Raw genomic sequence first — 23,998 nt, 5'->3', positions numbered from 1 at the left:
ACCATACTGTATCTGCATGGGTTGTCATACTGTAACTATTGCATCAACAATTGTGTGTGTTTTCCAGATTTGAATGTGTCCAGAGTCTGGAAAGATTCTTGGTGCCATACTGGGTCTAAATACAAAAAAATAATGTAAAATATATTCAATTCAAATAATACAATCTTCAATGTCAGTGAGCATGTTGTGCTGAAAGAGTAACCCATCTTTCCCACTAGATGGTGCCATACCATCGCAAGTTCAAGGGCTGAAAAACTGAAGTCACACTAAAAGTATTTCATTTACTGTAACTTATTATGGAAGACAAATTAGCAACAATACATGTGGAGCCACTACATCCTGCACATAATTCAGCATGTGACATATGGATGTTGAAAACAGAGTTAATGTGGGATCCCATATTAAGAAAACTGACCCTTTAAAACCATCTCTGGTCTGGTGTGTCACACCCTTTGGATTATCCGTCATGCAAAAATGGTAAGGTTTCACAGCTTAAAGTCTCGTTGTGATGAAAGAAAAAGATTAAAGATTAACATGTCTGAAGCTTTTCAGTCGGCGGCCAAAGTAACTTTTACATAACCTCTATACAAACATCACAAAACAAAGTTTGTGTGCCATACTTGCTTCTTTACTAAACATTTCAATTATGGTGTGTACTGAGTATGACCTAAGGACCACAGTAAAATACAGTTACTACAATATTTACTGATACTGTTATCTTTTTGCTAATAATGTAGTTCTCTTTGATTATTATTCATGTATGTTTTTTTTCTCGCTGTTCCCAGTTCATTTTAATGTAGTCTATCTGTACACACATGCTATATGCTAAGAAAGCATATTTACACGCATTAATGTGTGTGTATATGCATATAGAGGCACAGTGGTCACAGCTTCAGGAACTACTTGTGAATCAGTCTTTCTGCATTGGATGTGAGCCTCGTTCCCATTGGCTGGCCTACTGGGGGTAGGTGGGGGGTGGGGTGGTTAGTGGCAAGATAAAAGGAGCAAATGTCTCTTGTCCTGCTTACACACACAAACACATACACACACACCACGTGCCCGGCTGTCTATCCGTCTGCTTGTGAAGGCTAAAGAGGAGAGGATCCAGCATCCAAACACACCAGCTGAAGCTCTCACCTGGAAATGTGAGTATACAAACACACACACACACATACACACACACACGCATACATACAAACATGTCTAATCCTATTTGCGATGAGGATAAGGATAAGGGCTCTGCTTCTCAACAAGAGAAAGGGTGAAACACTTGTTGAATGATAAGGCACTAGTGTAGAGCAAGGGGCAATGTTCATTTGTTGTTGTGTGTCATTTGGATAGGTATTGTCCATGTAGCTTTTTCTTATCGTCTGATTCATCTATTGTTGTTGGACTGCAACAGCTTTATCCTTTAGTGTAATGTTCCTGGTTTGCAGTTGATAAATATGCTCATAAATGTTATTAAATCTTTACCTTATTCATTAAGTTGTATGTCAGTTACGTCTGTAGCATACCCTAATAAAACTCTTCTGTAACTGCAAAAAAATGAGAATGAATTAATGAGATCAGGGAAATCTTAATGGGGCTCTGTTGCCCTTTGGCACGCCATTTATGAGAGTTTTTACAACTGTTTGTATGAATAGACTATAAACTTGCTATAGAAATGGAAATGATTTTTGCTACCAAGCTTTTCTTTTCACGTCAGTCAATGAAGTAAAAGGAAATAAAGCTATCATCAGACTGGCTTAATGTGTTGGTACGAGGGTCAAGGGTTTATACACACATTTAAATCGTTCAAGCTTATATAAATTGTGTCAAGGAACCTGGCTGAGGCTGTGTGTGTGTGTGTGTGGGTGTATTGTACTTCATATTGTACGACTACTTTTCTGTAAATGCAAACAGAATCATATAACTCATTATCTATGATGGGAAAAAAATTAACCAGTCAAAACCACCGCACTTGGGGAATTTCACTTATCTTTTATTTACATCATATATATGTATGTATGCATATACGTCAAAATTAAGAGAAAACAAAGGTGACTAAATACCAGACTGTGAGTCGAGAGGAAAGTTAAAGTCTCAAACCAATCTTGGATGGGTAGAGAATGAAGAAGCCTCCAAATAACAAAATTCTTGACTTTTTACAGCCTTTATTGGACCTGTATACTTGACTCTTAATTAATTCTACCTATGTTTAAATTTCGCTTTTCTGCATGCCACAACACTCTTCTAAAAGTACAGTGCACTCAAAATAGCTTAGTCAATGTGTGCTGTTAATTTGGCCCCTACTATGCAAGCCATACTACAGTAATAGGAATTACTGTAAATCAAGATGTTAATAATGAAAATGTCAGCAAATAATCAGATTAAATATCAATTCTAAAATAAACAGTTTGAAATTAGCAACCCAGCAACTGTTGTATAGTTGACCATTTAAATTAATCTGTTGTGTGTTTGTGTGTGTGTGCTATTTTTAAAAAAAATCATCAAGATGTTGCATCCAACCAGTCAATGCTTGAGAAGACAATGTGTTTCTGTGCTGTATTTCAGTGGTACCAATGGATGTAGCAGAGTTCCGGCGCAGAGGGAGGGAGATGGTGGATTATGTGGCTGACTACCTGGAGAACCTGGAACAGCGACCTGTTTACCCAGATGTGGAACCTGGGTACCTTCGCTCCTTGATCCCCACTGAGGCTCCACTGGAGCCAGAGACATATGAGGATATTATGAAAGACGTGGAGAGGGTCGTAATGCCAGGGGTGAGCTTATACTTTTGCTGATTTGTTGACATACACGACATTGTAGATGCACAGAATCTCTTGTGATCTTCTGACAGTGTAACTAAAATCAGTCTTTTAGGTCTGTTTAAGGAAAGTAATACTGTAGATGGCAGCTTCTCTCATGTGGAATCATGTCCATAAATTCAGAGATCTTTTGGAGTAATCTGATTACATTACTACTTGGGACTTCAGACCATATGTTTATCTCACTTAGGCAAATTTGCTAAACCACTAATAAAGCAAAATAAATAAATTAATTAATAAAAAATCTCATCCCATGATGCAAGAAGCTTTTTAACAATGATACCCAGCAACAGTTCATTTTAATGCATTACTCCATTTATTTCATCCCATCTCAGTCAAGCAAAGGTGAAATAAAATGGAATTATAATAGTCATGACAAATCTGAGGTTGTCAAAAGGAAAGATAGGGATATATGAAATGATCCTGAGAGTGAGAGACGATCCTGCAAAGCATTTTGTTAAGACATTCATGCTGCAAACCAAGTAATCTTGAGGTAATTTATCTCAACATTGCATGAAATAACCTACATTAAATCTACTCCCCTTATGTCCACTGCTATTGAATCAATTAGAGCAACAATTATTTCTTGCAACATGGTGGTTCAGTGGTTAGCACTGTTACCTTCAGCCAGCATGTCCTTGGTTTAAGCCTAATTTCCTCACAGAGTTGGCATGTTCTCCTGTATTTATATTGTTTTCTCCCCACAACCAAAACAAAATGGCAGTTGGAAACATGCAAAGGTGTTTGTCTGTCTGTGTGCCATGAACTTTTATCCAATTCTCCATGAGCTGTGATTTCCACTGAACCTGATAATAAACATTGCAGTATTCGGTTGCTCTGTGATCAACACAGGTGGTTTTGGAAACCCCTCAACCTAACTTTTAAAATCATGCAAGTGTGTCTCCAACACCTCCATTTCATGACCAAAGGCAGTACATAGTAGCAGCTTTAACTAGTCTAAATTGATGACTCACACTGGAAAAAACATGCAATGGGTGTTTGATGATTGTATTGTGTGTGCAGGTTTCCATCACGATCGAAATCTACAGCAGTTTATTTCACTTATTAATTTCTTCGTACCTAAATAAGTGCCAGTCAGTGAAAACACTCTCTGTGATAAACCACGGGGAGTGAGGAATATTCCAGGTCACTTCCAAAAACCTGTTGTGTCATGGAGGCTGGCAAGAACTTTATGCTAGCAAATTAGCCTAACATTAGTAATTAAAGCCACTTGTTTCCAATGAAGAACTAAGGTTGGTCTTGTTTTCAAAGCATTTGCATGTTTTGATGATTCCAGGTCACCCACTGGCACAGTCCATACTTCTATGCCTATTTTCCAGCGGCTTCCTCTTATCCTGCCATGTTGGCCGACATGCTGTGTGGAGCCATTGGCTGTATTGGATTCTCTTGGGTAACTCTCTTGCTTTTACCGTCTCTATATCTGACTCTGTATTCCAAGTCTGCCTGTATCTTTAGTTCATATTTCTATCCAAATCTAGAACATTTTTGATTTTTGTTTGTATTTTGGGGTACATGTTTTCAGGCTGCCAGCCCAGCCTGTACAGAGCTGGAGACAGTGATGTTAGATTGGCTGGGGAAGATGCTACAACTACCTGAGTGTTTTATAGCTGGGACTCAAGGCCATGGAGGAGGTGTCATCCAGGTAATGGTCATTTTTGTGAATTTATGTCTGTGTTAACTCACAAACTAGTCAGTCCAGGATGTTGTTTTTTCTGTTCTTGAACCTGTTATGACCTGACTCAAGTGGCCACAACAAAAGGGAGACAAACCATGTTGAACTTTAACAAAAGAATAGTTTATTGAACCAATTAACCAAATAAAAGCCAAATGAAAGGGTAACTTAAGTAATTAAAGTATGGACTGTGGTTGTCAGCAAAGTCAGTAGTGTGATGTTCATGAGTGGAAGATATGTGCATGCAAGCAGGTAACATAACCAAACAGAGGAGGAGCCAAGTGTCCCAGGTTACACTAACAATCCACCTGCAGGATGAACAGAAAGACAGCAGGTGAACCACACAGCAACACCAGATGACCCAGCAGGGGTCAATACAAAGACATTACTCTGCACAAATGTTCTCAGGCAGTCCAAGGAGTCACGTCAACCAACTTCTTCTCACATTTATAGTCTTCCTTAGTTCAGAACATGTGTAATTTCCTTGTGTAAACAGTTAGGTTCGTGTCAGCACAGGTACAGTGTGTAGAATGATGTCTTTTAGAGTCATGGACAGGTAAGTGCTCATGATATTTGTCTACTGGCCGATGAGCACTTATGATATTTGAATGATTTGGTAGGAATGAGGTGGAGCCCTAGAAAATAGTCTCCGCATTAGGGGAATGTTTTGTGATCTGGCATTAGGTTTTTTCATCCATGGATGAAGCCTCGGTTTACTTGTATTGCACTTGATACACAGTAAATCTTTTCACATTGAAGATAGTTTCTGTGTATTTCTTTGAGTTTGAACCTTCTTGATTTTTGGAGCACATATGTCCTGGGAGACCTTAAGATTTATTGATCCATCTGAAGTTTTTCCACCACACGTCTAAAGACTGTGGACTGTGGACCGTGGTTGTCAGCAAAGTCAGTAGTGTGATGTTCATGAGTGGAAGATGTGTGCATGCAAGCAAGTAACATAACCAAACCAAACCAAACAGAGGAGGAACCAAGTGTCCCAGGTTGTACTAACAATCCACCTGCAGGATAAACAGAAAGACAGCAGGTGAACCATACAGCAACACCAGATGACCCAGCAGGGGTCAATACAAAGACATTACTCTGCACAAATGTTCTCAGGCAGTCCAAGGAGTCACGTCAACCAACTTCTTCTCACATTTATAGTCTTCCTTAGTTCAGAACATGTGTAGAAGAGTAATTTCCTTGTGTAAACAGTTAGGTTCGTGTCAGCACAGGTACAGTGTGTAGAATGATGTCTTTTAGAGTCATGGACAGGTAAGTGCTCATGATATTTGTCTACTGGCCGATGAGCACTTATGATATTTGAATGATTTGGTAGGAATGAGGTGGAGCCCTAGAAAATAGTCTCCGCATTAGGGGAATGTTTTGTGATCTGGCATTAGGTTTTTTCATCCATGGATGAAGCCTCGGTTTACTTGTATTGCACTTGATACACAGTAAATCTTTTCACATTGAAGATAGTTTCTGTGTATTTCTTTGAGTTTGAACCTTCTTGATTTTTGGAGCACGTATGTCCTGGGAGACCTTAAGATTTATTGATCCATCTGAAGTTTTTCCACCACACGTCTAAAGACTGTGGACTGTGGACCGTGGTTGTCAGCAAAGTCAGTAGTGTGATGTTCATGAGTGGAAGATGTGTGCGTGCAAGCAAGTAACATAACCAAACCAAACCAAACAGAGGAGGAACCAAGTGTCCCAGGTTGTACTAACAATCCACCTGCAGGATAAACAGAAAGACCTTAAGATTTATTTATCCATCTGAAGTTTTTCCACCACACATCTAAAGCCAAGTCACCACCTCAGGATTACAGGAACTATGACTTTTTCGATTTCTGTTAGTATTTGTAAGCGTGTAATTTCCCGAATTTACTTGCCAGTTTGACTTTCAAAATATGCAAAGGTGTTCAAACACTCACAACTGAGTCATCAATCATCAATTTGTCCACTATGGATTTTTCCTCTGTTTTTCTCACTCAAACCTGAGTGCTCCTGGACACACATTCATCATCAATTTGTCTACTATGGATTTTTCCTCTGTTTTTCTACCTGGCTCACACCAGCTGAAAATTGGTGGGAAATTACATTTTATCACATTTTATGCCATCCATAGGTAGACGGAGATGACGGTGATGGTGCTGGGATTGTCTTGCGTGGCAAAAGGCTAAGCATTAGTTTAGTGTTTCATTGACAGAAATGCAGTAGCAGCAGCAGGGGAAGCTATCTATGTGTGTGTGTGTGTTCATGTTGAGTACTGGAGCATGAGAGTGCACTCTGATGATGGATCATTTCATGCCTCTTCTATTGTGACCACCTGAGTGTGAGGATGTGTTTGCGTGTGTGCTCATCTGATTCATCGTGTTTTTGTTTCTGTCTTGCCACTCTCCTTTTTAAGTGCAGCTTACCAGCTCACTATGGCAACGAATGGGCCTCCTCTCACTGCAGCAGGGCTAATGAGTGTTGTGACAGCACATTGTCAGCCTATTATTATAAACCTTATATCAACACAAAGGAGAATGGGAATGGTTTCAAAAAGACACTCTGGTGACCTTAGATTCCTCTTTTTATCAGAGTGTGTGTCAGAAAAACACACTTTGCCTATGATTAAAAGATTAAAATAGACTCACAAATGACAAAAGATTACATAAATAAATATACCATTTTCTTTTCAGCTGATGAAGGGAAAATAAGCATTAAATGGTAAAATGCTTACTTGGTTACATTTGAAAAAGAGCAGAGTGTGTTACTGTGCTGCTGTGTGTGCATGGTTAATTCTCAGGGTATTGCTTTGTATGCTGTAAGCAGTGAAAGGACAGGAAGTACACTTGGGTACATTTGAAAGCCTGAGTTTGCTTTTGTTGTCATTTTGAGGCAGTTTTTTTCATTTGGTTCAATTCCTTAGAGCTGAAGCATCCTGATAATCACAGTGGTTTGATGGGTAGGTTGATTGATTGATCCATTCTGTGGATCTCTAACCTCTCAAAGGTCAGGCTTTATTTTAGTCTGCCTCTTTATTTGTTTCCACACAATTTGTATTTGTTTCCTGCTTGTCTGTTGGATTTGTGTTTATTGACTGAACAATTTGAACCTTTCATTGACTGTCTTGCGATAATGCCCCCAGATGCCTCAGAACGCACGCTTCACTACATTATATGGCCTCAAACAATTCTCACCATATCAGGTCTGCTGGATGATGACTCACACCACAGTTTAGAAATACAGTGATTTACTTTTCCAGTGACGATGCAGAGGTGTCACAGAAATCAAAGGAAATATCCAACAGAGCAAAATGTCTCGATGTGCTGCTGTGTGTTTATGTGTGTGAACAGTAACATACACACACACACACACACACATACACACACACACACACACACACACACACACTACAGGCTTAGAGAAAGCAAAAATAATGTATCTCCACAGACAAAAGTGTAGTTAGTTCATGGAAACTCCATATCGTGTCTGTAGTAGCTGGGAAGTCCAGTCCCACAGCAGCAGTCAGTAGCTAACATACTATTTAACCCTCTGGTCTCTATGCTGGCCATTTGTGGCCACTTCGCTTTCTTTTTTTTGACCATTTTAGCTGTGTTAATGTATATGACATGAAATTTCCCAAGGGTGTGGATTTTTTTCTGATTTTTCTATTTTTAACTTCAGCTCTTTAAATATGTCTATAATATGCTGTATACATCCAATACTACCACTTGGCTATATCGTAGCCACTTTTGGTCAATTGAAACCCATTATTATTTACAGTATTAAATCATGCAATGTAGGTAAAATGGGTTTCATTCTGAACTCAACACTTGAAATTTATGGTTTTTAATGTTTTCCATTAGATAGTGTCATTGGTCAATTTTTGGCCTAGGGAGCAAATTCATGTAATATTCTTAGTTTCCAGTAGGGGTGTACGATGGCTTACTGCACTCCACTTAAGCAAATGAATGACACAATTTTGACATAGGTATAATTTTAAGGATGTCAGATAATGATTTTTGTGTGTGCATGAAAAAAAAGCTCATGTGTGTGAAACTGCAGCGCAAATATATATTTGCAAGATAGAGTGAAATCAATTATGATGTATCCTTCCTCCAAGTTGCAGTGAATTTCTGTTGATGCAGACTATTCAGCTTTGAGGGTTTCCCAGGTAAACTTGCCTTTGATCTGCATGTTGAAAGCACCTGTGGCTTTGTTCCTGCTACATGCAACTACACAATAGCCCTTACACACCCAAATATCTATGTAGTATATTAACATTTCAGCAAAACGTATCATATCAGCATTTCTACAAAATGTATCATCTCAACATTTCAACAAAACGTAGCATATTAACATTTCAACAAAACGTATCACATCAACATTTCCTAAATGCGCATCATCTCAACATTTCTAAAGTGACGTAGTTCACACGAGATCTATATGAGTTGATCTTTCCTATTAGGAGGAGGACAGGTTGGTGGATGGTTAGTAAGTTTCTCGGCAGCAAGTTGGAAATCAGCAGAGAACATGATTCGAGACCACCTCGAAACCAATGCCCGCTTCCCATTTCAACCGACAAAAGCGGATGTTTTTAGTGAGACATCGGCCATTTTTATTTTATTTTTTATTTTAACCCAAACCATGATCTCTCCCTAACCCTAACCAAGTGGTATTTGTGCCTAAACTCAACCAGACCTTAACCACAGCATTGTCACACCATAAAACATCATTATTCAACGGGTAGAAATGTTAGTACGGTACGTTTGTAGAAATGTTGATATGATACGTATTACACGTGTTGAAACGTATATATTCAACGTTTCTGTGGTTTGCAGAAATATTCAATGTCAACGTTTTCTTAATGTGATTGGGTTGCGCGGAGAATAGGAATGGAGCTTTCGGCTGGGTGGATGTCTCTTAATGGGAAAATTATGTGGTTTCCCACCACTGAGGAGACCCTGCACTACAATCCAGTACCTACTGGTACCACCCTAGGGCCCACCCTGCATACAGTTGCCTGCATCAGCAGCCTTAGGTCTGCTTTTGACCTGTTTATAACAGAGGAGATGGTTCAGCTACTGTGCACCCACACAAACCTGCGTGGGAGGCGGAGGTGTGAGGAGTGGATGGGTGTGGTATTTAAAGGTATTTAAAGGGTTAAAATTCTGGCATTGATAAAAATTTGGATTCCATGATCACGAATGATGCCAATTAAAAAAAATAACCAGTGAAAGTAGAAAATAATATCAATATATAGTGTTTCTATAGCATTTTCGGAATGTAAACAAGAGGTGGCCATTTTTGGCCACGAACAAGCTGAGTGGGAGTTTTGTCTATTTTGCTTTCTCTGCACAAAAATAACAATGCATAATAATCAGTGTTGTTGTTAATTAGTAACATACCCCAGACTGTGTTATTCATTATACAAGAGAAAACACTAGCACTGAGAATATGGATAATACTTGATTTTGAGGTTAATTTTCAAACAAACTGGCATTTGAAGGGTTAAAATCCTGAAAAGGAATGGATATTCTATATGTATGATAAGAACTGATGTTGGTTAAACAAATGTTGGCTGAGAGGATAGTGATTTTGAACAAGACCAGAGGGTTAAATATGTATAGCTTTTCAACAACCAACACATGCATGACAACTTTGCCCAAACATCAACATGAACCCTTCATACTGTGACTGATTGGATTAATCCACCACTCAAAGGACAACTCAGGTCCTAAAGATGGAAAACCTGCACAGCTTTTCTGTAAACATCAAAATCAGTCATGACTATCCACCTGAATTTGCTTCGGAATATATTTTAGGCCATGCAGTAGCTGAATCATGCTTAATTTTCAATTCACATGTCTGGATTATGTTCAAAATCATTTTCAAATTGCAGCAGCCTCAGTTTCACTGGCCAACAAGTTGTCACTGCGGGTACTGAAACAACACTGATCCCCCTGGGAGCTCAACTTAACAGTCCATTTAAAAAAAAAACAGGGCTGCTGGCTTCTTGAAATACTTGATGTTTTTGTTTTTGTAAATACAGGTAACATTCAAGTTTAGTATGAAATCCAAAACAGCGGAGCATTGCTTTACAAGTTTCCTCTTATTCTTCAACAGAGCACAGCCAGTGAGGCAACCTTGATGTCCTTGCTCGCTGCCCGTTGTAAAGCAATCCGATGGGTCTTGGCCTCCAATCCAGAAAAGTCAGAGGCTGAAATCCTCTCCAAACTGGTGGCGTACACATCTGACCAAGTAAGCACAAAAATACATTTAAATTTATGTCCAGTTTATCTGTATAGCAGAGGCTTTGCTGGAACTTTGATTCCTTTAATTTTACCCAAATCTGTGACTCTACACACAGTTTTATGTAAATTATTTTGTTTTTAAAAAGGCTTTCATCAATCACAAAAAAATTTAAAACCTTAAAATCAAATGTAAATTCATTAAGTTGTGAATTGGCAGTACCGTAAAATAAATGAAAATGCAATGCAACCGTGCATTTGCATAGTTTCTGCAAATATGTTGACTTCTGTAAATGGTCTCACTCAACAGCAGTTCAAGTGAACTCAGATCATTAAAGGTTACCTCAGTAATAGTGAATGAGTTTTTCAGTGATTGGATGAGACAGAAGGTCAGTCAGGCAGTAGCTAGCACTGATCGGGTTTAATACCAGGCTGACTTTGTGATTGGGTTATGAAGTTGCCTGAGGGCCACATAGACCTTTACAGAGTGAGCTTCCACTGCTGTTTAAGAACAGTGTTCTGTTGTCCAGGTTCATCCCTAAAGTACATATGCATTTCTTTTTACATTGTAATCTGTTGTTGATGATCAAGAATAAATTAAGTCCTCTGGCTTGGAATGGTACAGACTTGTCTTAAAGATAAATCTTAAGATAAGACCACAACATGGGAGAAATCTTGATGAAATCTGCCTCTTGACTCTAGGTGTCATTTGGACTCTTTTTCTAGCTGAAAAGCAGTAATATTAACAAAAGTGTGGCTCTTGCTTGCTGATGGAAAGACCTCATGACATATAATAACGTTGAAATTCAAAATACAGTTTAAAGTGTTCTACTGTTTAAAACTTACTTCCATTTAAAATTAATATATAATTCTATTTTATTTTATATTATTTTATATTGTATAATTAATCATATTTGATAAATATGACTCATTTTAGATCTGAATGTTAGCACTGATAGTCAAAGATGAATTTAAGTTTTATAAGGTTTGCACTATCATAGAGTATCTTAACCTTTCATCTATCAAATATTTTACCATATAAAATCATTTATAAGATATCATAAAATTGAAAAAAGCTGCTGTTCATCTTCTCATCGAAAGTGAGAGAGGATTCAACCTTGTGATGTTCTGGTGACAACTCAATTTCTTTACGTTTTTCACAAATGTTATCTCTTATCTACTCAGGCTCATTCCTCAGTGGAGCGTGCAGGTCTAATTGGAGGAGTGATGATGAGGAAAGTTCCCACAGACAACAGTTACGCTGTTACTGGGGACATCCTTAAGAAGATGGTGGAGGAGGACAAAGCAGCAGGACTCATCCCTTTTTATGTAAGAAAAGACACAAATCTACATCCACCTATCACAGAGCTAACACACACAGACAGACACATAGCGCAGCACGTCCAACATTAAAAATGGTTCATTTTTTCATTGCATTACACACGTCTGTCATTGGATTGCTTTTGCTACTCATGCTCACTGATTGCCACAATGATACAATCTGTCTGTGATACTGCTGTACACGCCCTGAGGGTTCTGTTGAAAGATAACATTGTTTCTGTTGAACCTAATGTATGTCTATCTGGTTAGGGACCATAATCCATGTCTCATGTAGACCTACAGATCACCATCAATTACCAATATTCAGGGGGCTGCAGTGATCCTATAGCTCTGAATCATCTGTGTGTGTCCTAAATGATACCTGGATCTATGTTTGAATAAGAAACTGATATCTTTGCTTCTTTGGAAGACAGTATGTTAGTTGCAGCGATTGTGAATTTGTATTTTATTTTCCTGTACAAAATTATTTAGATCAAACCTGTCATTGTCATTGTTGTCACAATTATCACAGAGGCTTTTATGATTTGTTTGTTTGTGTTTTGCAGTTCTGCGCAACTCTCGGCACCACTCCATCATGTGCTTTTGATCACATCACCGAGCTGGGGCCCATATGTGAGTCAACTATTAGCAGCACACACTTGATTTTGTTTCCTTTATTAGCTATACAACACACACATTTATCCTTTCTTAGCTTTATACACACTTATTTTGTGTTACTGTAAGTTGTGACTAGCTTTGAATTAAAAAGGGTGAGGATATTTAGATGAAAAATATATATCCATAGGGTGTATGTAAGGGACTCCTATTTCCCGCAACCATGGGGGAGAATGGGGTAAATAGAGCCAGTGGGTAAAATGAGCCACCCCCTTTATCTAGGTAACCATAAGCAAATGTAATCATGTGATCACAAATTAAGAAAGTATAGTTCACATCACTCAATCCATCTTGGACTCAAGCACATGGAAAGAGTGGTCAGCAAAACAGAGCAAAAAAAAAGATTTTTGTCATGCCAAGTGAATTCATCATGTTACTAAAGTCTTGTATCTTAATTAAAAAAGATAAGTTTTACACACACACATTCTTTCTGTGGCTAACACACAAAACTCACAGTTAAATCTTTACTGAAAGTGTTTAGGTAACATGTTGAACAACAGGACACAAACATATAATTTTACTGAAAAGTATGAGTTTTTGCCTTTGTTAAATTGATGGCATTAATAAAGTTCAAAATTATCTCAAATTTGTTTGATTTTGTGTAATTTTTATATCAGTATTTAATGGTAACACTATTTACCCGTAGAGCGCTCAATTTACCCCATCACCATATTCATTTTACCCCTACCTTGGGGTAAGTTGTGCCATAGGACTAACTTTTTTTGATGGGTCATTGTTCTAAAACCATAACAATTAGATAACTTATTTGAATTTCCATGGGTACACAACAACCTGAGGTATATATAGTTTCTATTATTTGAAACAAATACACTTTAATTTTGCAGTAAAATCACCAAATGTAAAAAGTGGCTCATGTTACCCCGTTCTCCCCTACTGCTTGAGTGTGTGTGTGTGAAACAAAAACAAAAGTGTATTCATTCAGCCCTCCAAATATTCAGTATTATTTTTTTACAATCGTTAATTATACAACGCTTAGAATGAAAGATTCATGTGTTTTTTTTCCTCAAAGAATAACTTATGAATCTATGTGTTTGTAGTTAAACAATATTATTTAATACTGACAAAAGCAGATGTTAAGAACCTCTCTGTCTCTTGTCTGTTCCAGGTAATAAGGAAAATATGTGGATGCACATTGATGCAGCGTATGCTGGGAGTGCATTTATCTGTCCTGAATTTAGGCATTTGTTGAACGGCGTTGAGGTATGTAAAAATATGCAAACATTTATGCTCATGTTTAGTGCATGAACACTGTAACACAATACTATGTTTTGTTAACAATGTTTTAGCTTCTTAGCAAAATGTCTGTAAATAGGTTGCTCTAAGAATTCTCATGAAACAAATGACGCAGTAAGATTTTAACTTTGATCATCCAAATATGCGTAAGAGAGGTTAAATATGGTTTAAGCGAGGTCAAAACCTTCAAGTGTGCATCCACCTGCATAAATATATGTCGGCGCTGAATGACAAGAGAACCCATTTCTGTTCAATTGCTTGTAAAATATCACTCATAACATCTATGAAGGTAACTGCTAACCGCATACTGATTATATCCAGCTGCTTTATTTCTGTTTGAAAATGGCAAAACGTTAATGTCAAGGAGGAAGCACGCAAGAGTGAATGGGCTGCTGTTGCTCCCCAAGCTGTGCAGAGACGCAGAGATAAGGACAGAGTAATTTCCTGAGGCAGCGTTAGACCTTTATATATCACTGTTTATTAGACACACAAGTTCAAAAAAACACTTCTCGGTGGGGAGACAGAGAAAACAGACTTAACCATAAAAGGACCAACTGTTGTTAAATCTTCTCTATGACTGAACTGTAAAATTAGCTTTTGGATTTGAACAGTAGCACATTTTCTTCCCATAATCGTTCAATTTTATGTTTATCTTTTAATGCAGTGGAAGATTCAGGGTTGTTAAAGATAGTGGAGGAGGGATTACAAGTGCACAAATGTATTTAATCCCTATTCATATACTGTACTTATAGTATATAACTTTGAAACATTACAACATCAATGAAAATTATTGGATGAGGACATGAGGGAAACCTAGTCTTTTTGAATGAGAGTGCAGTCCTGCTGGAGGGTTGGTTGCTAGGATATGAGTGATGGGCGGGCAGGCAACCAACCCTCTTTGAATTAATCAGCATGGCAACTGTCAGCCAGGAGTCTGTCTCACATTGTCTCCCTTCGCTGTGTTATTGCATTTGTGGAGGTAGAGAAAAGGATATTAGAAAAGATAGCCAACAAAAAGATGAGAACCGATTAGGAAAGGTTTGTCTCACTTTGAATAAACCCTCTAAGGAAAGGGTTATTTCTGTGCACTCTGCGAGCTGCTGGCTGGATGTTCCTCTTTTGCATTTCAAATAAATTGTGCCTGCTTTAGTCTAGATAATGCATTTGGTGAAAAGGTTGTCTCTGCGTCAGTAATGGTAAATAAACATGTTTCATGGTGTGTGTTTTTGTAAAAACAAAAATTTCTAATTGTGCTAATAATAAATGAAAAAAACAACAATTTCATTTGCTTCTGGAAACTGTATTAGATCTTTCCAAGTCCACTGACAGCCACTGGTATTAAATAAAACCATTTATGTTTTGCGTAAATTTTTGATATTTTATTATTATTTGCCTAGTGAAACATCAAACAATGTGGCTTCATTGCAGTTTTTTTCCTATTATTTCTTTTAAAGTTTGCAGACTCTTTTAACTTCAACGCACACAAATGGCTTTTAATCAACTTTGACTGCTCTGCCATGTGGTAAGTTGTCTTACTCACCTCAGATAAGTCATACTTTTTACAATTTCTTCACTGTTATCAAAATCCAATAATACTAATATTATTGGTGTTGATACAAAGTATGTCAATATACAGTGGGTGAAACAAAGACCTGTTTAACAAAAGGAGAGCTATCCGTAATATTTTTAGTGTCTAGCACCTTCTATCATCTGTCATGCAATTTACCAGTTTACCCCAGCAGTGAGTCATGGTGCCGTCAAGTAACAATGAATAGTTAGTGTCATCACAAAACTGATATCCATCTACACCTCAATCATTTGTACAGTAAGAATAGATCTACGCCTTCCATCTGCCCCATCTGTCAGCAGCACACAAAAACGAGACAGGCTCTGCACAAGACGGAAATAGAGGTGTTTCAAACATGACATGTGGTGAGGAGAAGAGGTTCTTTGACCTTTTTTTTCCATCACCTCTGGCTCAGTCTGTCACCCTTCACATGATACCTGTTACCATTGAGATATTGGTAACATTTTACTCTATGGCCTCCCATTTAGCATCTATAAGCAGTACACAAAAGTTTAATAAATGGATTGTAACACGCTGTAATGCAGCTGATAGCAGATATACAAACGTTTATTGATGTCCTTATCAACTGTTTGCAACCATATGTGGTGGCTGGTCTACAAACAGATAATGAATGAGAATAGTAAAACACAATTGTAATAATATAAGATATGTCTTCATAGGAGAAGACATAATTGCTGACAAATTATATAATACTTTATTTTAGTGACAAAACACCATTTTTATAATTTTTTGCATGTTATTATGTGATTTTAATCAATTATTCTTTTGTAGGATGAAATGATCCAGTAATATTTGGTGTAAAGACTTTTGTTCTGCTTGTCAACACCTGTCAACAGGGTGAAGAAGAGATCAGACATTATTGGAGCCTTCAAGATGGAACCACTTTACCTGAAACATGAAAATCAGGAGTCAGGTACAGAAAAGTCATTTCGCTTAACTATCTGAATAAATGATCACAGATCAGGATAGATGAATTATTGACAGCCACAAAAATGCTCATTTGAGCCAAAATGCACACACTTCCAATTCAACAATAACTGCTGAAGCATTGCACCAGTGTCTTAAAATGATAAGATAAGCACCAGATAAGCACGGTTAATTAGACGTATGTGAGTCCTTACAATTATAAAAAAGTACAAAAATATGTGTTGGTGCGTGTGGGTGTAGGTGCAAACCTTGGCTTCTGTGAGCCACCTTAATAATATCACAAGCCTATCCTACTGTAGCTGAAGTTAAGCTGATTTACAGTATTTGTGACCTAATTTAACTAACACACCTCATTAGTATTATACATTGTCCTGTATTGGAAGTGCGAGTGTGTTGTCAGAGAGAGTTAATAAGACTACAAATGTTGCCTAAGATCTAGGATTAAAACTTGTAAGACTTAATTTAAAAAATTACCATAATATTATTCATTGTCTGTGTATATGTGTCTGTTTCTACTGTGTGTGCTGATGTGCTTGCTGCTAGCCTGCAGATGGGCTCAGATCTACTCTATAATTTGTCTGAAAGACATGCAGACAGAGAGGCAGACAAACAGCTACCTCCCACCACTTTGAGGCACCTTACAAAAGCTCATACAATCTGGACTCAATCTAATTAGTGGTTATTAGCAGCAGCTAACACTGGCCTCCATTCTGTAGAGATGAGCTATCTGTAGCCAGCGGTCTGTGTGGGCTGACAGTGCTGTGATCAGTGAGATACAGGGGATGGACACAATGACAGCAACACCTGGACAAATGAACAATCTAAAATATAAATGCGTTAAAACAGACACATTTAGGAAGCTTATATTGTTCAATATTGTCCAAATCTGTGTTAGTCTTTTGTTCTACAATCAGGAGAAATGTGTAGTTCTTGTACTGTATGATATTGTATTTACTTATTGTATTTATTGTCTGATTGCCTATCTGTTCTTCATTTAACAGGGCTGGTCACAGATTACAGGGTAATTATAAATATAATTGATTTTATGAAATCCCATAATCAACATCAAAAGCTGCAGACATTGAAACTACAATCACTCTCCTGCTCTCCTCCCTCCAACAGCATTGGCAGATTCCACTGGGAAGAAGATTTCGCTCACTAAAGATGTGGTTTGTCTTCCGTATGTACGGGCTCAAAGGACTACAGGCTCATATACGCAAGGTAAGCGACCAAATGTGTAATATACTCGACTCAATCCTTTCGGTCCATGTAGGAAAGGTGTTCTGAAACTGTGAACAGTGACAGGTGGTTGCTTGTAAGAAATAGTAATATATCTGCAGTAATCTCATAACTAATTTATACATTTTCACAGGTTATTACAATCCCTAACAGGCCATCATCTTTTGTTTTTCAAGCCCCTACATGCATCTTTTCACTGGTCTCACATAACCCAATGTTTTAATGCAGAAACAACAAGTCCTCCAAATTAAATGACCAAATATATTTTTGACCATGTGCACTTCAGAACAACACATAGGAGTGTTTTCTAAGATAAGATAGGTTCACAATTTTTCAAAAAAAAACAAACCAAAACAAAGCTTTCATAACTTACTGTTATTCAAAGATTCTACCTATTACTTAAAGACAGACATGAAAAATTGTGAACCTTTCACAAAGCACACTAGGTTTGGGGAAAGATCATGGTTTGTGTTAAAATAATCACTTTCTCTTTGGAAAAAAATATAGTAAGGGTTAAAGTTACTATTTCCTGAAAGTTAGGTGACCTTTGTCATCATTGCTATAATAATAATCACAGGGTTAAGGTTGGGGGAGGAAGTGTAGAATACTGCCATAGTTCATACAGTTCATATAAATTTGTTGCTGATGTTGTAAAAAAGCATATGGGTACTGATTTATCAATGATTGAGACAGACTGATAAATGATAAGAGGTTTTCCGGTGGTAAGTGTATTTATGGCATCCATGGAATCTCAACAGGGTTGAATTTATCTACCAGTGCAGTGTCTTGTTTTGTGTTAAAAGTCTAATGTTTGGTCGGAGCAATTTGTTGGTTTTGAAAGTCAAATGTGTGATAGCAATCTCTTTTCTACTCTACCTAAAAAAAACACTTCTGATAATCATATATGCCTGGTCTTTTTGGTAAATGCCATCCTTTTCCTCCCACGCCTCACCCCTCCTAATCCTCCTTAACACTAAAGTCCCTTCAGTGCCCTTCCTCCTCATCTCTGCTTCCATCAGCACATCCTGTCAGTCATATATGTCTGGTCTGTATCTTCTTTCAATAGCAAAGCTTTCCTACATTTCTGCACCCCTCCTCCTCTGCCAGCCATGCCCATCCCTTTCCCCTTGCCTTTTCTTCTTGCTGCTTCACCCCTTCATGCCTCATGTCTCTCCTCCTCATCTTCGTCTTCCTCCCTCCAGTCTGGTCTGTCAATCAAATGAGCCTGTTTTGTGTTTACTCTCCATTTTAAATGAAGCGGCAGAAGCAGCATTGATCCCTGCAGCCATAACCCATGATACACTACTCAAGATTCTACTGTACATCTGTCTTCTAGATTAGATAGAACAGGACAGATATGGGAACACTTGAAAATTTGTTTTTAGGTCATGTTTTAGCCCTTTGTAGCTATATCAGAGACAGTGTGTGTCAAATGAAAATACAACATGTGTGATGTGCTCATTTTCTCTTTCCCAGTGGGGAAAACCAAACATAAAATGCAAGACAGACATTGAGGTCATTATTTGCAAAACACTTTTTTGTATTGTATAACACTTTGATGGTGAATAACTGGCTGATCATTCAAGCCAGTGTTTGGCTTCATTAGAGAAGAAATGGCAATAAAAGTGAAGTTGTTTCACGTCTGTGATCACATACAGCAAGGCACATTTAGAGTTTCACCATGTACCCAGTGTCTCAGTGGGCTCTTTGATCACAAGTGGGTAAATTATATTGTAAGAGCAAATTTGATGCCATTTAGAAAATATATTCAAAAGGAGCACAATGACATTTCCTGAGAGCAGATATCAATGCAGACTTTTTCCATGGATACTGAGTCCTGATTTTGAACTTGTTTGAACTGAGCCTCCCAGGCAGTGCTTTGTAAATGCTTTTGGTTACGGATGGTTATGGCTGTTAACCTGTAAGCCATAGACAGGAGTTTCACTATGCAAATGAAGGAGAATGGCTTTGTTCTGAGTCTAAGAGGAAGATACTCAAGGGGAGAAGTCCTCAGGTCTTTATGACTGAAAGCATTGCACCATGTAATGATACAACACTGCCATCTAGTGAAAATCAAAGAAATTGCACCCTTTGTGTGTGATTTTTTTAATAGGTTTTATGTGAGGCAAAAAATGCTCTGTTGTATTATATAAATATATAACCAGTTGTGCCCTTTGCCTTTAACCATTACTTCTGGTTTCTGATGAATAAGGTTAATAAAAACAAGTGGACATTAAGATCAGTGCAAATGTACATTATTGACATGGATAACAGTAATATAAAACATATTGCAAAACTTGTATTAGTCATAGCGCATTGTCATTTATCTATTCTGTTTACAGCAAGTGGGCCTGGCCAAAGAGTTTGAGAGTCTGGTACGAGCCGACAAGAGGTTTGAGATCTGTGCTGAGGTCATCATGGGACTAGTCTGCTTCAGGCTCAAGGTAACAACATCCAACACTAAATAAATACTGTTGTGTAAGGCATTGTTAACTCCAATGTGACTGTACACCAATTGAACGAGTTCAATCACGCCACTGTATAGAACGTATGCAGTACAGATAAGATAGAGATGTTCAAAAGTCATTGTATTATCATTTACAATAATAATCATGTCATTGCTGAACACAGGAAACAGGAAACAGCTACATTATAAAATGCAACATAAACAGTAGTTTAACCCTAATCCTATCTAAGTTTCCGGTAGTTTTATTACTAGGTATTAAAATGATAGCTACTGTAAAGGTAAGTTAAGCATTATCTTCTCCTTGCTCCCTCCTATCAGGGCTCCAATGAGCTGAATCAGACCTTGCTGAAAAGGATCACCAAGAGCAGAGAGATCCACCTGGTGCCTTGTCAGCTCTCAGGTCGCTTTGTCCTGCGCTTCGCCATCTGCTCACGTAGCACCGAGTCACATCACATCCAACAAGCGTGGCGGCACATCACGCAGCTGACCTTTGAGCTTCTGCAGGAGCCTGCTCATTGACTAATAGGCAAGTTAGGGTAATCCACTCTGATGCCTGAATAAGGACCAAAGTTAAAATAATTATATGATAATTATAAGATAAATATATAATAGTTTCATGTTGCAGATATGTGTCATAAAGGGAACAAAAGGTTATTTCACAGCTCACTTTCTAGTCAGGTATGTTTCTGTCTGCAGCCAGTTTATCCAGTCTAGTAGGCAGTGGACGTGAACTGATGCCACAATTATGTGAAAAGAAATGAATCACACATCAACAACAACCAAAATGTCACATTTTCTATCTGCAACTGAACTTCATTCTCCCTCCACTGACATAGCTTTTATCTCATATTGCTTAATGATTATGTTATTGTCCTCAACATACTGAACTTTACTGTCTTTACTGTCTATGCGGCTTCGGTGTCTTTGGTGTAAAATTTGCTTTGGGGTGAATTCAAACTGAATTCTGCAATGAATGTATTGCACATTGTGTGTGTAAATGATTTTTTGAGTCAATGTGTGTCTGCAAATTTATGCGGGTACGCATAAAGAAACAGCTTTTATATATATATACATATATGTTTGGTGATACATGTTTAAGTGAAGGATTACAAATGAATGTGTTTGTAAAAGTATGAGAAAGATCAGATTCACATTACTGGTTGGTTATACTGTATACTGTATGGGAGGCATCATAGAGATTGTGAAATTTAAAAAAAAAAAAAAAAAACTCTATTATTGCTCCCAGTGTTGAGGTTTGAAACCTTTTTATAAGTGCATTCATTTATCTATGACCTTATTGGAAAAAGTAGCTTTATTTAATATATAGTGGCGATTACAACAGGCAAGGGCCAATCTTTTGGATTTATATTATTTCACAGAATTCATATTAATTCATAGTGTCTTATACATACTATATGGGCCAGTATTCCCCAAAACTGCAGCAGAGGACAATCACTCTTTCACTGTAAGTCTGTGAGATGAGAATGAAATTATACTACTTTTAGGGTACACAGGAATGCTATTAAGTTTCCTTACTGAGAATACTCACAATTATTAGAATTATAACAGGGAATTTATTAGTGACACAGATTAAGCATTATCTCTCTGCACTGTATAGTTTTATGTTTCTGTGTTCAGACAGAAATAATAATAAGTAGTGTTAAAAGAATATGGTCTAAAATCTAAGTTACGCAAATGGTGCATTCATTAAATATTCTGTGACTGCACACTATCTGATACTAATTTGGTCTTGATTTGGCTCTACGGTATTACTGTACTTACCAGGCTCCTTCATATCCCCCACATTAGTCGCTCATCATATATAGTATGTTCAACTTCAAGCTTTGAGATTTAAGACAGATTCTTGTGATGAACAAATGTGATTGAAACAAGATCAATTCTCCTGCTGGTTGTCGAGATCCACAACATATGTTGTCATTATGGATTGTAGATTGCTGATCCCTCACAGCTGTCTGCCAGGAGACGTGTAAACTCAAATATGTAACATTGTAAATTCTATGATTGCGTCAAAGTATGCTGTTGTGACTGATCAAGGTGTTTTTTTTCTCTTTGGCTCGGCTGTGTTCTGCATGCAATGATATGGGTTCATTAATTTAATAAAGTCTACTGTAGTCTGCATCAGGTTTGAATCTTCTTTTCATTCTCATTAAAGGTTTACAACACACCTGGTTCACATAGATAAGATTTAATTGTGTTTAGCATTAGTGCACTGTACTAATTAAATAGCAGAGGGATCATACTCAGAACTGTAGACTATAGTATACTGTGATTCCAAAATAGCAGCACAGTCACAGAGACCACAACATGTTAGCCTTGTGAAACCACTGGATCTGATCAGAGGTTGTGTGGATGACATGCACCTCTGCTGTCCCTCTACTGCAGTGTACTCGATTAAAGATGACAGGCATAGAGACACACACACACACGCACACCATGAACCATCACATTGGGCCTCTCAGCCTCCTCTGAGCATCCTAATCCCTGAGGACAAAGGCCAATGTTCTATAAATACAGATGAGGATTCAGTATTAGAGGTTAATTCTTAGCCCCTGATTACTGTTCAACATTATGGGCCTGCTCATTCATTTGTTCCAAATGCTAGATTTAGATCATTCTGCTTGCAACTTTATGATACAAGAATAGTTGTAGACAAGAAGAACTGGTCTCTAGTAATTGTATGATCAGTAAAACAACATATACAGCTGTATCATATTACAGCTGGTTGAGGAAATGGCAAAGAGAAAAGGTCTGTTCTGACTAAACTGTAAACTAGAATGATGGGACACATGGGACACAACAATGCTATTAAAGATGTCCTAGTACCAACCATAGTGTACTTGACCTGCACAACCTATATGAATAAATTATGTGTTTACTAGACACACTGTTCACTTGAGTTATTAAGTGAAGTGTCATTCCTCAAGGCACACAGAGAGATTTTTTTTGGCAGATTTACAAATGTAAATTTTAAGTCCTAAGTGTTTTGCTCTTTCACAAACAAACATTTTCTTGTATGTTCACACACACACACACACACACACACACACACACACACACACACACACACACATATATATATACACACACACTTTTAGCTATGAAAACAGGCTGTTTCCGAGCAAATTTGGAGGATTGAAGTACTCAACATAATACTGTCAAAGACTAAATAATGCATTCATAACAATGTGGGGGGAAAAAAAGCAATATTACTTATACATCACTTTTTTTTCAAAACATAATTTCCCATGTCCAAAGATGAGAGTGACAGAGTGGATCTGTCAAAATTATATCACTGGATTCTAGAAAAGTTACAGCAAAGATGAAATAATCTGAAGGAAATAATCAGACTACCTGCTGAAATTGATATTTACTGCAATGACTGGCAATATCTACACATGTACTCCTTCAGTGAAAGCTTCTTTGTAGATATTGGGTGCTTTTTATGCCATCACCATTACAGACTACCGTGAGTGATTGTCTGAGTCCCATGATGCTTGTTGAATTACTTTACCAATTGTAATTAAACATTTATTTGAGCTCTTTGGGTTGAGTGGATTGATACATAGCAATGTAAAGCACATAATACCAGTATGTTGTAGAACGACAGTGGTAGGGATACATATTTGTTGATTTTTGATCCATCTTGGCCATAGTTAATAATACAAAAAGTGTTGTTCTCCCGCTGTGTACCATGATACATCTGTGTAGCATCATTGTCACTGCCACACAAATCTACACTAGTTTCCAGGGAAGTTGTCTTAA

General features: G+C 37.6%; 1 protein-coding gene across 1 annotated transcript; it reads left to right on the top strand.

Moving 5' to 3' along the window:
• Positions 1-1,053: 1,053 nt before the first annotated feature.
• On the top strand, positions 1,054-22,354 carry ddc (dopa decarboxylase). The gene is made up of 14 exons (XM_044360475.1): positions 1,054-1,145; positions 2,554-2,762; positions 4,105-4,218; positions 4,351-4,470; positions 10,621-10,755; positions 11,931-12,074; positions 12,632-12,698; positions 13,867-13,961; positions 15,449-15,516; positions 16,419-16,495; positions 17,511-17,530; positions 17,632-17,730; positions 20,091-20,192; positions 20,534-22,354. Exons 2-14 carry the CDS (start codon positions 2,562-2,564, stop codon positions 20,732-20,734), a joined length of 1,443 nt encoding a protein of 480 aa, XP_044216410.1. The 5' UTR covers positions 1,054-1,145; positions 2,554-2,561; the 3' UTR covers positions 20,735-22,354.
• Positions 22,355-23,998: the final 1,644 nt, after the last annotated feature.

The sequence above is a fragment of the Thunnus albacares genome, chromosome 8 (assembly GCF_914725855.1).
Source record: "Thunnus albacares chromosome 8, fThuAlb1.1, whole genome shotgun sequence".
NCBI classification, from domain to species: Eukaryota; Metazoa; Chordata; class Actinopteri; order Scombriformes; family Scombridae; genus Thunnus; species Thunnus albacares.
The sequence above is the reverse complement of the archived record's forward strand: the minus strand, read 5'-3'. Positions and strand labels throughout refer to the sequence as shown.